This window comes from Mirounga angustirostris, unplaced genomic scaffold (assembly GCF_029215605.1).
Source record: "Mirounga angustirostris isolate CCGP_5_RB_7025 unplaced genomic scaffold, mMirAng1.0.hap1 SCAF_8, whole genome shotgun sequence".
Taxonomy (NCBI): Eukaryota; Metazoa; Chordata; class Mammalia; order Carnivora; family Phocidae; genus Mirounga; species Mirounga angustirostris.
The window spans coordinates 59,464,387-59,482,057 of NW_026991716.1; the positions used below are offsets into that span (position 1 = coordinate 59,464,387).

At 34.7% G+C, this 17,671-nt stretch overlaps 1 protein-coding gene across 1 annotated transcript in view; it reads left to right on the forward strand.

The window, feature by feature from the left end:
• Positions 1–17,671, forward strand: part of ADGRB3 (adhesion G protein-coupled receptor B3) — a 707,437-nt gene that overhangs the window by 406,816 nt on the left and 282,950 nt on the right. The window contains exon 17 of the mRNA XM_045867061.3: positions 11,207–11,250. Coding sequence (XP_045723017.2) covers positions 11,207–11,250 — 44 coding nt within the window. The remainder of the gene's footprint in view (positions 1–11,206; positions 11,251–17,671) is intronic.

The following is a 17,671-nucleotide window of genomic DNA, read 5'->3' on the forward strand; positions in this document are numbered from 1 at the left end:
TTACTAAAAAAAAAGCAATGCAATGTCAGAATGGATATCATGTTTCTTATGGAGAAAACACTTATGTAAGTGAACATCAACAAAAGTTTCCTAAATAAAGTCACTATTGAGAATTTAAAGAACATATTAATTAAATGACATTTTTTTCATAAGTTGAAGAAAGAGTAACCTCAAAAATAGTGTTGACGAAACAGTCCCACTAATGTTAATTCAGTAAAACTATTTGAAATGAACAGATTTAAGCTTTGAGTCAGACTTTTCTTCTGGGGGGATATTCTGTCAGCTGATTTACAGAGGAGATAACCCATGTACAGAAAATTACTTTTTACCTATGAAAACCAGAGTGTATCAACAATACGTTTTATTAAGCACCAGCTAGACACTTGGAGTGACAAGGAAAGTCAGAATATAAGAATGGTGAGGTAATTACCACAAGTCACTTAGAACTAATTCTGTGTTTCAATATTTTGAGTGAATGAGTTGACCAGATCTTCAAAACAATATAATCTCTGCTCTAGAAGACCTCCATTTAAAAGAATATAGACAAATCTGTTGAAAGGGGGTCTGAGGGAGAAGGAGGGGAAGGAGAAAAGCTTACGCTGGAGAAGAAAATGCTGCCAAGTGTTCTCAGTCACTTCTGCTATCCCCTTGCTTGCAGTGCCCAGCTGCCCTCAGAGGCCAGCCTAACAACTACACGATGGAGCCTCTCTGGGTGACAGGATCCCTCATTTCTCCCCTTTATTTTATAAATATCTTTCACACTTCATCCATACAATACACACAGTCCTTCTTGCTCTCCTGTTTTGAATTTCTAATGCTTGTTGTATTTATACTTATCACCCAAATTAGAGTTTGTAAAATACTTTACTACTCATTGAGGGAAGGGATATGTAACTGATTTGTTGAGTATCCTAGTATGTGTTACCAGTCTTATAATGCTTTATATATTAATTTTAGCGTATTTCCATTGAAGAGATCATTTAATTAGCTTATAGTGAAATATAATGGTCCCTGCTAAAATGTGAAAAAAAGATACATCTTAAATATGGAAATAGAAATTGATTAGAACAAGCTGAAATTTTATTATAACTATATATATATATATAACCACTGTTTTTGCCTTCAAAGTTGAACTATTTTAGATATGATATATTTCTAATATCAAGTCTACTTTCACCTATTTTCTTATATCAAAAGTATGTGCCACACTTTCCTGAGCTCAGAAAACAATAATGACTTCAAATTATATCTGTTTCATATGCCATGTAGAAAAAAATGAAGAATGAGAATTAATAGTTATTGCGAGTCTAGGGAAAAGCCTGTTAACATTTCCTAATGTGTTCTTTTAAAAAGCTTTTTAGCAAATAGCATTTAAAGTGTATTAAATATAATAGGGCCCTTGGGAACTGGTAGAAATAGGTAGTAGAATATGGAATCTTGAAATTCCAAATTGTATTTAGCAAAGCCAATTGCAGTTTTACCCAGCTCATAAATCATTAATGACTAAGATGCTATTCTTAGTTAGGTTTTGGGGGGCTTATGGCTTTATTGTGATGACCTACAGAGTCGGGGTCTGTAGTCCTTAGTGCTTAGGCATAGCAATTGCTTGCTTTTAAAAAAATATCAAATTTGCTTTCCCAGAAAAAGTATTTTACTTTTCATGTTACTTAAGTTTTCTTCAGTGTGAGATTTACGGTTATCAATAATGTTAGATTATCTAATGCATGAGGGAAGTTACTAATTTTATTGAAAATAATTATTGAGTCCTAAGTAAGTATAGTAGAATGACCGTATAGGCATGCGTGCACACACACACACACACACACAGCATTAGGATGCCTTGGATCTGACAGATCTGAGCCTGCTATGACTTTCCAAGGTGGATAACATCTCCATCTTTAAAGATGAGTTAGAAGAATAAGAAAATAAATGCATTTTAGTTAGCTCATGCTCTATCAACTTTGTTAGCCTGAAAATGCATTCTTTTTCCAAATTTAAGAATAATTTTATGTAGTTCCATTTCTAGTGGAAAGACAGATTGAACTATGCTGGCCTGCAGTATCTGCAGTCTTGCCTTTCTTTTTATTTCTTCCTCTGAATGAGTGTGGTGGTCTAGGTAACATGATCCTGCTGACTTTCAGCATTGAAAAAAAATCCATGAAGTGTATTTGTAGTTCTCAAACTGGTCGTATTCACAAAAAAATCTCATGGGAATTTGGGCTTGTAGGTTTTGTTTTCTTTGCCATATTTGCTTGCATACTAACAGGATCAAGCTAACAAACGAAGGAGTTTGTGTTAGTGTATAAACTAAAATTAATCATGAGCCAGGGCCTTTGTAAATCATGGTTGAAAACACAGTGGAAGACTATAATGACTATGCTTGTTACCGTTAGATAAGCAGGAGAAATCATGAAGAGATTTCAACACTCATCGGTGGGTATTTTATGAATATCAACGACTGATAACAACCTGAGGAATTAAAAATCACTCGGCAAAGCTTAAGGAAGTTCAGTCTATGCATCTATAATTTCTACAAAGGGCTGTTTGTATCCCTGTACTTTTTGAATTACTTTTCTACCCTAGCTTTTGTCTATTTGAAAGACATTTCTGATTTCTTTTTCCCCCTGCTTAAAGCTCTTGGTAACTTTTATGGAAGAGTCTTGAAATGTTAACGTGACAAGCAGATTGATGGCTCTGCCATCGGCAGAAATTGAGATAGAAGCTGTTCCCTAGCTACAGTTGGCTTTGTTTTTTGGGTTTTGTTGTTGTTGTTTGTTGTTGTTGTTGTTGTTTGGTTATATCCTAAATTCCTCAGTTTGAGTAAGCAACCTTCCCACTTACATTCCCAAACCAATTTATTTTGATTCATAATACGTAATTAACATTTTTCAAAAAGATTTTAGAATCAGTATGCTATTTTTGGAGCACCCATCCGCAAACTTTTTCTTAGGAGCCATATAGCAAATATTTCTAGACATGTGAACCATAATGGCCTCTGTCCCATCTACTCAATTCTGCTGTTGGAGCATGAAAGCAGCCAGACAATGTATAAACCAAAGGGTGTGGTTCTGCAATGAAATTTTACTTACAAAACTAGGTGGCCAGATTTGGATTCTAGGGTATGGAGTTAGTCAACCCCTATATGGTACACAGACTCATGCTCCCATCCCTCCAAAATGCCCATGTCCTAATCTCCAGAACCTGTTGTGTTCCATGTCAAAAGGGACTTTGCAGATGTGGATTAAGGGTAAGGACAATGAGATGGGGAAATTATCTCGGATTATCTGGGTAGTCCAATTTAATCACCCGAGCCATTAAAAGTGGGTAACTTTTCCCTGTGGTTATGGTCAGAAATACAACAATAAAGATTCAACTACCATTGCTAACTTTGACGATGAAAGAAGAGGGCCTCGAGCAAGGGGTATAGGCAGCCTCTAGACGCTGAAAACAACCCATGGTTGCCAACCAGGAAGGAAATGTGGACCTTAGTCCTACAACTACAGGGAACTGAATTTTGCTGAAACCTGAATGAGCCTGAATATGGATTTATCCTTAGATCCTCCAGAAAGTAGTGTAATCCTGCCAGTACTTTGATTTCAGCCTTGCGAAAACCTTGAGCAAGAGATCCAGCTGAGCTCACCAGACTTCTGACCTACAGAAACTGTGAGATAATAAATTTATGTTGTTCTGTGCTGCTGTTTATGGTAATCTGTTACAGCAGCAGTAGAAAACTAATAACCCTGCATTGGAACATTGCAAAATTAATTTTAGATTCTGAACATAACGTATATGTAAACATTAATAGTGCCATTTTGAATCAGACATAATACAATACTGATGATATATTATTCAATAAGAATTAATTAGCAACTAGAGATTAAATTTTGTCCTGCTGATTATCATACCAGCACTTTAGGAGCCTGATTAAAGGCATCACCAGACAATGAGAATGGCTGTCGTGAAGGGGTTGTGAGATGTTAGGGGAAATCAGAGGATGCCACAGGACAGCACCACTGAGGCACCTCAGGAAGGGTCCTGTGGAACTGGTGCTGGACGTCAGGGCAACTCTGGCATTTGTAGATATGTTGTGCTTTTGAAGCAATTTAGCAAAACCTCTCTGCTGGCAGCTGATAGGCTGGAACAGTGCAAAACACCACTGTTGCCCTTGCCTTTGCTACAATCCCATAAAAGTATTATTAATATACATTATAATATCCTCTTGGCTGTAAAAGGAAAAGACGTAAGCTGTTATGTGTTATCTATATGAAGTCTAGTTATTTAACTATTTTTTTAAAGTTATTTGCCACTCCAACTCATAGGAAATACTTGGAGAGTTTCTGCCCCTAGAAAACCCATGTGTTTTTGGAAGGTGCACCAGACTCCTGTGCAGACATTGTTGGAAATGATGTAATCATATAATCCTACATGGGTAAGACATTCTAAGACACCTACGTGGAGGCAATGATTTTCTTTGAAGAACACGCATACAAATAATCCCTGATAGTGGTTCGACTTCTTACTATTTCCCATATGTCAAATAGGCAGTATTCACTGGGAAATAATGTACATTCAGGTTAGTGATATATCTCAGAAATTAGAGAAGAAAGCTCTTATCACATCCACAAAAATAGTGTCATCTGGTTAATGTGGGCTAGTGAGTAACCACATAGCAGAAGCTGAATTAAATATATGCTGTTTCTTTATGTTCCAATTAAGTAGCTGCCAACCCCTCAAGAAGCTATGCAACATGGATGCAACTCATCCTGTTAAGACAATAATTCTGCATTTCTCACTTCAGTGGTCTTTATGTCAATCTGCTTAGTGAAAGCCAGTTCCTTCTCTTCCATATTGACTGGTTCTCAATGTGATGCTTTCTACAGAACCCTCATAAATCTATCCAAAAATCCCTTTATATCCATTCTCCTGTTAAGTAAGAACACAGTATTGCAGTTTCAGTGGTGCTCTTTAGACTTCAAGTATGTCAGCTCCCCTTTCAAAAAAAAAGAAAAAAGAAAAAAGAGAGAGTGTTAGAACCAGATTTAGATGTTTATAAGTATCATTTAAAAATACGAAAATATGGAACGGTACTTACCATAACCTTAAAAAAGGATTTGGAGAACATTCAACAGATAATTTTCTTTTGTTGAGTTTCATACACCTTTTTCAACTGTATCATACCCTTGGGTGGTATATTACACTTTCAGGGACTATGAAGCCGTTTGTATGTTAAAAGAAGTACTCTCGGGCGCCTGGGTGGCTCAATCGTTAAGCGTCTGCCTTCGGCTCAGGTCACGGTCCCAGGGTCCTGGGATCGAGTCCCACATCGGGCTCCCTGCTCAGCAGGAAGCCTGCTTCTCCCTCTCCCACTCCCCCTGCTTGTGTTTCTGCTCTCGCTGTCTCTCTGTCAAATAAATAAATAAAATCTTTAAAAAAAAAAAAGAAGTACTCTCACTGATGAGCTTTAATGACCTTTCATAGATTTGACTATGGAAAAATTTACATCCACAAGATCTTACCTCCCCTAACATGCATTCCTTAGATTTTTAAAATGTGTTTCTCAAGTAGTATTAGAATTATATGCAAGATATAAAATAATCTTTTGTGGGTCCGGTCAATCATTTTGGAAATGTTCTCAAGGGATTCCCAAAATCTATTTGTGCAGTTACATAATAACTACAATTAAGCTTTAGTGGGGAAAGAAAGGGAACATAAGCTTAGCAAAACCCATGTATTTTTAATGCAATGCCTTTATGTCTAAAATTTTGAAAATTAAAGAGAGACAGTGAAGTGTCCATTGAACAATCTTCCTCCCATCTACATGCAAGAAGTCAATGTGCGATGCACTAGAAGATGTGACAGAGGGAGTCATCCTGGAACATCTGAGTCAGAAAATTGGAAATGTTGATAGAGTTCTGATGAAGTCATTGCCCTTCTTCATGCCCTTAGATGCTTCGTCTGTTTGCTTGCTTTGCCTCTATAGACAAGAGGATATATTGTTTTAAGAGGAATATGAAAGGTAAAAGAAAGTTAAGACGTTTCCAGACTTGGAAATTGCTATGGCATATGAGCACTAAGCATTTGAAAATTTGAAGAACAGGGTAAAGAAACCATATAATTTCTGTTGTGTGTGTCTTGAGAAGTGTTTCTTCAGATTTGATGTGGATAGAAACTGTGTTGGGTGGAGGCAGTAATAATTAAAATGCACGTTCCTAGGAATAGCCCCAATCTCAAAATCTGTGGAGCCAAGGACTTTAAATTTTTAATAATCACCCCAGTTGATTCTAGATTAGGTCCAGAGAAAATCATTGGAAAACACTAAGATAGCAAGAGTGTAATAAGCATAGCATGTGGATGGAATTTACTCAGAACTGAATAACACCAAAGAAAAAATAGAGAAACTTGGTCTTCATTCATTTTTACTGTGACTTTACTCTTATCTTTTCTGTGATCAACTTCCTTCAGATCTCTGCTCAAATATCATCTTATTGGTAAAGGCTTCCCAGCATATAAAATTGCAACTCACTCACTTCCCAGTCTTTCCTGTCATTGTGATTTACACATAGCACAGATTACCATCATAGCACAGATTGCCATCCAGCATATTATGTATTTATGTGTTTATGTTATTTGTCTCTCTCCCTGCCTCCTTCACTACAGTTAAGTCTATGAAGCAAGAATTTTATTTTGTTCACTGCTGTATCCTCAGTGCTTCAAAGGGTACCTGGAATATAATAGGTGTTTACTAAGTGATTTTTGTATGAATGACTAAATGAAATTTACCATAGTGAGAGTAATTTACCATAGGGAGATGTATTTAGGATATTCTATAGGGGGAAAAAAAACGACTTGGAAGACAGTTTTGAAAGAAGAAAAGGAATTCACTTATGAATGTCGTTCAAGAATCACTATGAGCTAGAACTAGAAAGGATGTCCAAATCGTCATTCTATTAAAAAAAAAAAAAAAAAGGTATGCAGACCAAAGGAAAAGAGAGAACCACCCATAGAAATACATTGACAAAACTGTTGATATATTATACTGTTAAATAGGCATATTGGTTTGTTGATGTGGAAACAGGAGAGAAGTAAATGAAGTAAAAGTAAAAAACAGCGAAGACTATTAAAGAAACTTGGAATTAGTGTGTTAAACAATGGTAATGAGGAAATTTAGGTCATGGTACATTTTTTAAATGCCTTAAAATCAGGTGAGTAGAAATATTTAACTTGAGTTCAACTATTCTGTTTTGAATGGGGTCAAAAGAGACATTTTTTTGTTGTTGTTTCTTTGTTTGCTTGTTTTACCAAAAATGTGTTTTTCAAGAAAAGCGTATCCTTTCGAAAAGTTTTCAATATATGCAATTTTAATATTTTAAGTGTCGATGGGATTGACAGCTTTGTAAATGAATTTTCTTAAGCACACTTGTCTCATTTGGTTGAGAATTGTTTGCTTCCTTAGTTTAATGCATTTCTTAAATCTACTTCTATAGGCTAGTGCACAGCTCACCTATTTTCTTCTTGTTTCTGTGATTATGTTTTGTTACTCTCTGTTGGGCTCACCATTTCCTGTTATCGATGTCCTGCAAATTCCTCATAACAGATCTTGTAGCAGAACACCTTTGAGAAAAGTATCTAAAAATTATAACAAATATTTTACAAGTGGTTTCCCAGCAGAACCTTTTAGCCAGTTTTTTTTTTTTTTCATGTTTAGGATTCATTCATCATTGATGTTTGCTTTATGTTTCCCATTGCACATTCTTTTTCCTTAAGCAAATTGGTCTATCCAGATACTAAGATTCCTCAAATTTGTTTGTTCTGCTTATTTTTCTAAACTTCAAATATTTAAATAATTGACCTCAGCTCACAGACCTACATGTTGGTAACTGCACTAGAATGAATGCTCACAGAGGGGTGTCTGTCGTGTAGGTTCCAGAATGTATAGTGAAAAACAAGATTGAGTGGTGAATTTTGGAACCTATAATAATTCTCACGTGGATGCTTTTTAAATTTTCACAAGGACAAGAAGAGAAAGAAGTATGAGATAAGATCCAAGAGATGAGGGGTGAAAAAGGTAGAAGATAAAACTAAGGTTAACAATGGCATGGATTAAGGGTAGAATAAGCATTTCTCACCTTTATACTTTTATCTGAAAGTGGAAATCAGTTTCTTTAGGGCATTAAAAAGGAAAGATATCCAAACAATTATGGTCACATTATATTTCTTTTATAATATTATTTTTTGTTGTAACCTGTTCTGAATTCTAAATATGAAATATTAATCCTATAATCAGTATCCTATATTGATTTATATAGAGATTTAACTTTATCTAACTCATACATTACTAAAAGAAGTGAACTAGATTCAGAAGAACTACTATCTCAGGTTCTTCACCCATAATTAGTTTCTATATTCATGAAATATATACTCCCATACCCCTCATTGTGATATTTCAAGGATAATTTATTTTCTATAAAGTGTTCTGAGGTCTTTTGAACAAATCCCCTGATAAAATATAGTATAGCTTTATGATGCAACATTGTAGCTATGCTAAGGATTTCTTAGAAAGTCACAGATTGAGTGAAAATTTCAGCTAAAGCCAGATAGGATCTCATGGGACAGAGGAAGAAAACTATTTGGGGAAAAAAAGGAAAGAAAACAGTTTGAAGCACCATTCCCTTCTATGACCCTCCCCAGATCTAGACCTCATGTAGAACCTCATTAAGACTCACTTACTTGATGAAACTCGATCTAACACAAGCCATGATGCCCCTCCTTTCTCCCTTACACGGTATGACTAGTGACACTTATAAAAACGAGGCTCTTTGTTGTTATATAAATATTCCATATGTGTGTTCCTCATCAACCTCTTTAAGACTATAACCTTTTTCAGGGAAGGAGCCTCTTTATGCTCTAAGAGCATAGTTTATAGGTGTGAGCATTTGACAAGAGGAAAGATACCTTGGATATGCAGTCTTTGAGGGATTTTTGGTAATGGTGTTAAAATATTGGAATTAGTCAAATGTCCTAATTAAAATGAAAAATAAAATTGGGGTGGATTTCACAGATTTTAGAATCACTATTTGTAATGTTTATTTCTAGTGAAATTCTAGAACAGATCTAGCAAACAGCACTTAGAAAGGCAACATTTTACACAGAGCCTGCCTCGACTTTTAAAGAGATTGTTTTGCCAGATACACCTCAGTGATCATATACTAAAACAAGACTGAGGGGTGGCAGTCATAGAGGGAGCATGTCCACTATGGAATGGAGCCAGTAGCCTGTTTCAGGATTGTAACTTTTATCTGCCTTGGCCTAGTCATCATTTTTATTAATGACTTGGTTGGATGAGGACATAGATACCATGCTTGTTTCTTAATCCTGTAAAGATTTAAAAGTTTTGAATCAATGGTGAATGTGTGGGATGTCAAAATCAGGATTCAAAAAGTCTTTCCTAGACTTCAGTGTATAAGTAATCAAGCTGAGGAAGAGACTCCCAAAATATCTGATACAGTCTTAGCTTGCATTATTAGGAATATGGCACCCACAGGGGAGGGGCAATAGCACCACTTTGTTCTGCCCAGGCAGGACACATATGGATGTTCCCTAAACACACCTCGAAAGTATGTGCTCTAGGAAATGAGTGATATGGAGAATGAGAGAACTTGAAACCAACAGAGTATGTTTACTAAAGAAGAGGACTCTTCAGGGGTAGAATAGCATGTGTAGATATCTAAAGATAATCATGTAAAGGAAGAATTATTAGGCTAGTTTCAAAGGGCAAAATAAGGTCCAAAGAATGTGACAGACCAACAGAAAGAAAACAGACAATTATACTCTTTAAAACAGAAAGCACTTCCCAAGATAATGGAAACCTCACTGTGTCATCCTGAGGGTCAGGGTGGCCAATCATACATATAAAATTATTGAACCGAAAAAAATTTGGCACTTTTTTCTACATAGTTTCATTAGACATGATTCTATACAAAAATAATCTGTTAAGAAGATATTGCAAGCTATGACGTATAAACTTGTCAAATCCCTACGTTGTACACCTGAAACTAATGTAACATTGTCTGCGAACTATTTAAAAAAACAAAACAAAACAAAACACTTTGCCTTGGTCTAGATGTGGCCACATCTGCATTTTCTTTCACTTGATTTCAAAAGAATGAGATGGTCTTTAAAAGATAACAATAGCTCCACTGGGACTTTAGCATTTTTACACTTTAGGTTTATAAGAAGGAAATGATTAAACTTGATATTTCTTTCCAAATTCAAAAGAATATCCCATGTTATGCTTCCATCTCCATCTTCACTCAATAGGTGTAATTATTATAATTAAGGAGACATACAAAGGGGTTATTAAATAGTGGATCTGGTTTAGTTCATGCTAATTGTGAAATACACCCCAAGAGGGCAGCCATGAATGACTTGCTAGGGGGGAGGCAGCGTGGTAGGACAGAGGAACTTGCACATCAGGTACAAATTTAAACTTGAAATCCCCTTTAATGACACTTATATTCTTCATACTTTAAGGGAATGTTGTGAGGTGCATCGATTTTTATTGCATTCATCATCAATTTTGAATAAAATGTTCCTTTTTAAAAAATACAGCCATTAATAATGAACACATTTGTAGAAAAAAAAAGAAGAAGAAGAAGAAGCTATTGCAATCCAACACACTCTCTGGAAATGGACAGTTAATGCAACCGTCTCTTGCCCCGAGCAAGGTGACCAACTAGAGGCTAATGAGGGTGGCGGTGGTGTTTGTACCTGTGCATAATACAGAATGTTTCCCTGGGATTTCCATTTTGTAGATATTTGGGTCTTCTGAAAAGAAATAATCCAGCAATTAATATTTTACAGGTGAAAAAATGAAATCTATTAGAAATTTGGTAATTTCTAAATTATCAAAATATGGACCTTGTGCTAGATGAGAGCTTCACTTTCAATTTTCAAAAAAAAAACTAAATATAGGTTATGACGTTTGTAATAAATGTATTGTGTTTTCATGATGAGAATTTCATAAAATGCATCAGCAAGTCTGAGAAAGGACATACAAATTTTTATGCAAAAAAGAAGTAGAGATGGGATCTTGAAAGTATCATACTGCAAGATAAGAAATCTGCCATTCTGTTTACATTTCACAGAAACCTTCCATTTTTGTTGTATGTATTCAAGAGACATTTCTTCTTTCTCTGCTTATTTTTAGGGTACTTTGAATCCCTATTGTGTGTTATGGGATGACTCAAAAACGTAAGTGACAGATGTTTTCTTATATTACTTTGGGTTAAATATTCAAAGCACATTAAGTTATTTCATCTGCCTGCTAGTCAACAGGAATATGATAAGTTAGTGGGATGTGAGTTACACTCAGAAAACATTCTCCTTTTTGAATCTGCAGGACAGGATGATGAATGTGTTTGTGTGTGATGATGCCATCAGATTACGTCCCAAGATAGGATTGCATTACCTAATATGTAAGGCACATTGCAATGCAAATTCCATGAGGATTTTTTAAATGCTCTAGTATTTTAAAATCATAGAAGCTCAAATGCTATTTCAACATTTTGTCTTAGTCGTTCAGCTTAGCATTGCAGAATAAAATAGCAATCTCTATGGTCATTTACTTGCGTGACCTTGAATCTATTATCAGAGTAATGTGATACTTATCTGGCCCTTCCAAATTGTTTTGTTATAAAAACATTAGTGACATTTAATTTCTTATTCATATATTTTATGAATTCATGAAGACAAAAGAAAACAATTGCAATAAATAAGGATTAATAATTCTTCGATGCATTCCTTTGTACAAGTAATTGCAATATATCTCATCAAAATCATCTTAGTCTCATCAGTAATTCTATGAGATTTTAAGGAAGGTCTTACAGAGCAGAAAAATCCTGATTAAGTGTTAATTAGGCACTTATACTTTAAATACTTATGTACATTTATTTCCAGAGTATACAGCCTTTTTTTGTTTTGTTTTGCATGGAGGGAGATAAACATCAGTCAGGCCCAAAGACTAATACTGCCATGTGGATGCTGTCAGATAGCGTACCACGTTGTTGAGTTCTAGGTATTCTAAGATTTTCCCCAGTGTTCTTCACCCTAAATCTGATTACAGCTGGGGCTTTATTATGTTACCTCCATCTCACCAGTAACTCTACTGGAGAGTCTAGAAGAAAGACATAATTAGAATTCTAGGTGAAGAAGAAACCTACTGGATGTGGTTATTTCTAGGGTACTGATAGAGTTTACATTACAGTATTTATGTGGCTGATGAATCAATGATATTGGGCATATTATTTGCTATAGATTCTGATATTCTAGGGATCTTCTTCTCCAAGGAATTTTAGTGCCATAAGGAGGATCCCACGTTGCCCTGGTGATAACATGCCCTGGATGTCCTCACTGATGTCATTATTTTTTCTTTTTGAAACACAATACAGAAATCCATGATAGTGGGGCGTCTGGGTGGCTCAGTCATTAAGCGTCTGCCTTCGGCTCAGGTCATGATCCCAGGGTCCTGGGATTGAGCCCTGTATCGGGCTCCTTGCTCAGCGAGAGGCCTGCTTCTCCCTCTCCCACTACCCCTGCTTGTGTTCCTTCTTTCACATTCTCTATCTCTGTCAAGTAAATAAAATAAAATCTTAAAAAAAAAAAAAAAGAAATCCATGGTAGAAAAATTTTTGCAAGCTTTGCTCTCTACCAATAGCCAGAGAAGACTCTAGTAGTATATTCTGAGGCACTGTTTAGTATGTTGTATAGCCAAGAGAAGAATGAAATTCTACAAAAATCTAATTGAATATTTTCTACTTAAAAAAATATGCCATCTTAAACTCCTGATTATAGCTACTTGCGTATCTTCGTGAATAATAGCCAACTTGGATGTAGTTTTATTATCTTTTTAGTGGTAGAATGTGCTTCAGTGTTAATCCAAACAGGGGAAGTGTTAGTTATTCCTAAAGACCTTTGGAACTGTTAAAGGAATACTATGAGAAGAAATAGCATTTCCCTATTGTGTGACTCTCTTGGTTTCCTTTCACAGAATGTCTAAGGTTTCAATTTTAATTTAGAATCTAAAGGTTAGCACTAATCTTGGGAATCAATCACACTCTCCAACATCTGCTAAAACATCATTCTTATCCATGACAAAACAAACAAACACCCCCATGTCTTAGCTTTACAAAAATCAACTTTTAAGTTGTCCTTGAAGAAAACTATTCAGTCAGAGGTGTGGTTAGCTGCCTTTCAAAAAGAGATCAGTGTAGTTCATGTTTCCTTGATATACCTGAAAAGTAATCAAAACTGACAGAACTTCTGTCCCATCACAGTTTTTATCAGAGTGTTTTATCATTAAGTTGTTTTTCTAGGTGAGTTTTAAACAATGAAGGTTAAGACAACTTTATTTTCTTCACATTTGTTTTATTTTGATCTTGTTCTTATATAGACATAATAGCTTTACCGATGCAGTGATTTCAACTTTGAGTATAAGTGCTCTAAGTATAATTAGTAGTGAAGAGATATGGCTACTAATTTTTATACAGAAAAGAGTTGACTTAAATGATGTTTTCAAGATTATAATAATGTTGAAATTTGAAGTTGTCTAGTAATTTTGGTTTATGTTATCAAATTGTCTTACCTTTTTCATTGAGGTATAATTGATATATAACATTATATTTGTCTCAGGTGTACAACACAGTGATTCGATATTGCAAAATGATCACCACAATAAGTCTAATTAATATCCATCACCACATAGTTACAGTTTTTTTTCTTGTGATGAGAACTTTAGTGATTTACTCTCTTAGCAACAAATATGCAACACAGTATTAACTGTAGTCACCATGTTCTCAATTATATCCCCATGGCCTGTTTGTTGTATAACTGGAAGTTTCTACCTTTGACCTCCTTCACTCATTTTGTCCACCCCATATTCCCCTCCCCTCTGGCAACATCAAATTGCCTTACTTTTAATTTTTTAATTATTTTTATTATAAAATTAATATCTGAGTATCTTTTACTTATAAAACTTTAAAACATAACTGCTAAGGCAAAAGTCCCCATTAATCATCACCAACTTGGGTGTCTCCATCCACTCATCTCCCCAAGGGAGATTTACATTTTGTTATGTATAATTTCAGGTATCCACTTATGCATTGACATATGTATGCAGCCATAGAAATCAATACTATTTTTACATAAATGATATCATACAGTATGTAACACTGGCATCCTCAATTTTTAATTCCACAATATATTGTGGAAATTTTAAAACTGTACTACATATGTTACACTTTCTTGTATGTACTACATTATATAGATATATCATAATTGATCTAGTATTCCTAATATTGATGGCGTGGACGTGATTTTCAACTTATTTAATGAAATGAATTGTGCTTTGTGTACCTCCTTGTACATTCCTTCTTGAGGTTGTCTCTGACCATCCAGCTGAAAGTGTTACTCTCTTATTCTATCACCCGATTTTATATTCTTCAGAGCATGCATTCCTACTTTCTTATTTATTTTTGTTTGCTTATTGTCTGTCTCCCCCAGTAGGAAGTAAGTGCCATGAGAGAGATACTTTATCTTTCTTGTTCATCACTGCACTCTTAATGCCTAAGACACCTACACACAGTATATATTCAACAAGTACTTCAACTGGTTAGTTTTGCACAAGAATAAATATTTGCATATTTCTCAGGTACTGTTTCTCTTTAAGAATTATTTCCATTTATGTTTCATCTTATTAATTCCAGCAACAATTAGACCTAACATTGGAAGTTTAAAGGGAAAATGCTTCACCTTGGTACAATACTGAGGTCCATTATAAATCGTCAATTTTATTTCTAATGATAATCTGTTACCCTGATAATCCCAAGCAAAGACATTTTTATTTTATTCTGATTGGGTACAATAATTTCAGACAATTTCAAAACATATTTTTATCTTCCTTTGGCTAACTAACTGACAGGATGCAGAAAATGTTTCATTATGGGTGACCCATGTAATAAATTGAAAGTACTTCCTCACTTCAGAAATAGGCTTTTTTGGTTAGGAGAAGTGTTTCTTTTTAAATGTTTAAATGTTTTCTTTTAATATAGCTAACAAAGTTATCATTAGGATAATAATTTGTATTCTTTGAGATACTCTAAATTTAGATTTTGAATATTAGATCATGTGTGATGACTACATTTCCTGGAAAACCCATAATTAACCTGTGGTCTTTTAATTAACCTGTGGTCTTTCTCCATGGGTCTGAGTAGCACCATCTAATGCTATCGGGTCTGTGAAGGATCATGCTTGTTTTCAGAAAATGTTTCAGAGTGTCAATCATGTGAATTTCAATTATAATTTTGTAACTATTGCTGAACAGTTTTATCAATCCATTTATAACTTATGTGCCTCCTCCTAGTGGTTGAAAACAAAAACTTTTAATGGGCTTTCCATTTTTCTACATTTCGAATTGATTTATTGCAGTTGGGAGTAGCAATAATCACATTTTGACTGAGACTGATACTGGCTTGTTTTATCTCAAAGTTAAGTAATTGAATTGAAGTGATTCCTCTCCTTTGCTTCTATTATCCTTATTTCTTCATCCCCAGGACTTTTCCCTCTCTTTTGTCGTTTATATTGGAAATCACCATTTCATTTACCTGACAATATGATTCCTAAAAATATAAAACTAACACTCTGGCCTCATGCCATCACTCTAGAGGGGTTACCATCATTTTCTTTGCTCTTCAGGTGACTGACATACTCATGCCATTATGGAGACATGATGTCATAACTTAAAAAAAAGATCTATTAGCTTTTAGAAGTTTAACACAATTATACAAAGCATTACTCTTATTGGGTAACCAACCTTTCCCCTCCAAGTGATAACCAAATGATAAAGCTCTATCATAAGGCCCCATTCACACTGTCAGACTCAGCAAATTGATATGGACTCAGAACTTGAAAGAACAAGGGAGAGATCTTGTTGGAGAATTAATTTATACAATAGTTAAGAAAGAAAGTAGACAAAGAACAGCTATGCAAAACAGTAATATGATGGTCCTATTGTTTTAGAGGACATATGGAAACATCCTTTATAGACCTGCAGTTACCTAACTGAAATCTTTTCTTGAACATCAGTGAAAAAAGGAAGTCTCTCTTCAAAATATTCAGCATATATATAGCCATGATTCCAATAGATCACTATTTCTAGAATTTCTTAGTGATCCTCTCCCTCTGCCTCTCCCCCCACTTTTGCATGCACACACTCTCTCAAATAAATAAAATAAATCTTCAAAATATGTTAAACTGTAATGGAGTACATCATGGTAGTAAGTACTTTGGAAATAAATTACGTGATTATATTATAAACATATGGTTGTTCAGCCTTCCAAATTAACATTATGTGCAACTTCTAATATGTCCAATATATGTGCTAGGTGTCAACATGTTCATTTTTACTGGATAGTCTCTAAGGTCATGTTTGCCCTTCTGTAGTGAGAGTGGTAAGAAATAAATAACTATTTCTGACTGGCATTTATTATAATTTTGTCTCAGTTGGTATATTCATAGCCCATATGGATCCAACTGCAGAAGCAATTAAGATCTCAGGATCCCATGGAATTTCCCACTATCTATTCAGTGATCAAATCTTAAATAATATCAAACTATGTTATTATGCTTTATTTCCTTTCATTATACTCACACTAACAGAAATGAGAATATTAGACTTTTACGTTATCAAAATACTAGTCCTTGTAAATTAAAATTGGCCAATCTCCAATAACTTAAATATTGTATCATGGGTCAAAAATAATCACACCCAGATTCTTAACAGTTATTTGTTTTCAGATTTATCATTGATAAAATGTCGCTTTTGTTTGCAAAAATCCATGCTTTTTTAAAAATAGTACAAAATCAATAGAAAAAGCATAATAATTTGAGAAAATAGCAAGACAAAGATTCATTGGTAGGAAACTAAATGGAGCTTTCTTTACTTTTGTTTTTCTGTCTTAGACTGTACATTACTTTTTGAAGTTTTCTGATATCCACAGTTGCACGTTTCCTTCCATTATAATTCAAAATGACCTTGCCTTAGCTTTCTTCAGAAAAAAATTTCTTTTACCTCCTTTAAAATGTTTTAAATTTTCTTGTGTCACCTGGATGGCTCAGTTGGTTGAGCATCTGACTCTTGGTTTGGGCTCAGGTCATGATCTCATGGTCCTGGGATTGAGCCCTGTGTCGGGCTGGGAGTCTGCTTGGAATTCTCTCTCTCCCTCTTGCTTTGTCCTTCCTCCGACCCTGCACACTCTGTCTCTCCTTCTCTCTCTCAAATGAATAAATCTTTAAAAAATAATAAAATAAAATGTTTTAAATTTTCTTTAGAATGTTTTGAATTTCATCATAGATTTTATGGTATTGAATTTAGTTTCCTAAAAGTATATTTTTGGCTTTGTTAGTGTATAAATTATCCCTTTTTAACTGATATAGTCTAGGTAAGTACCTCTAGTATTATTACTAACTCATTATGTCCATTAATGTGAGCAGTAAAGTTCAAGAAACATTGCATTATGTCTTCAACCATGTATTCTGAGAGCTGATACTGGGAGTAAAATGACACAACATGTTTTTTATTGTAATCCATGCCTTGATCCTCTAAAGTAAGGGTTAGGAA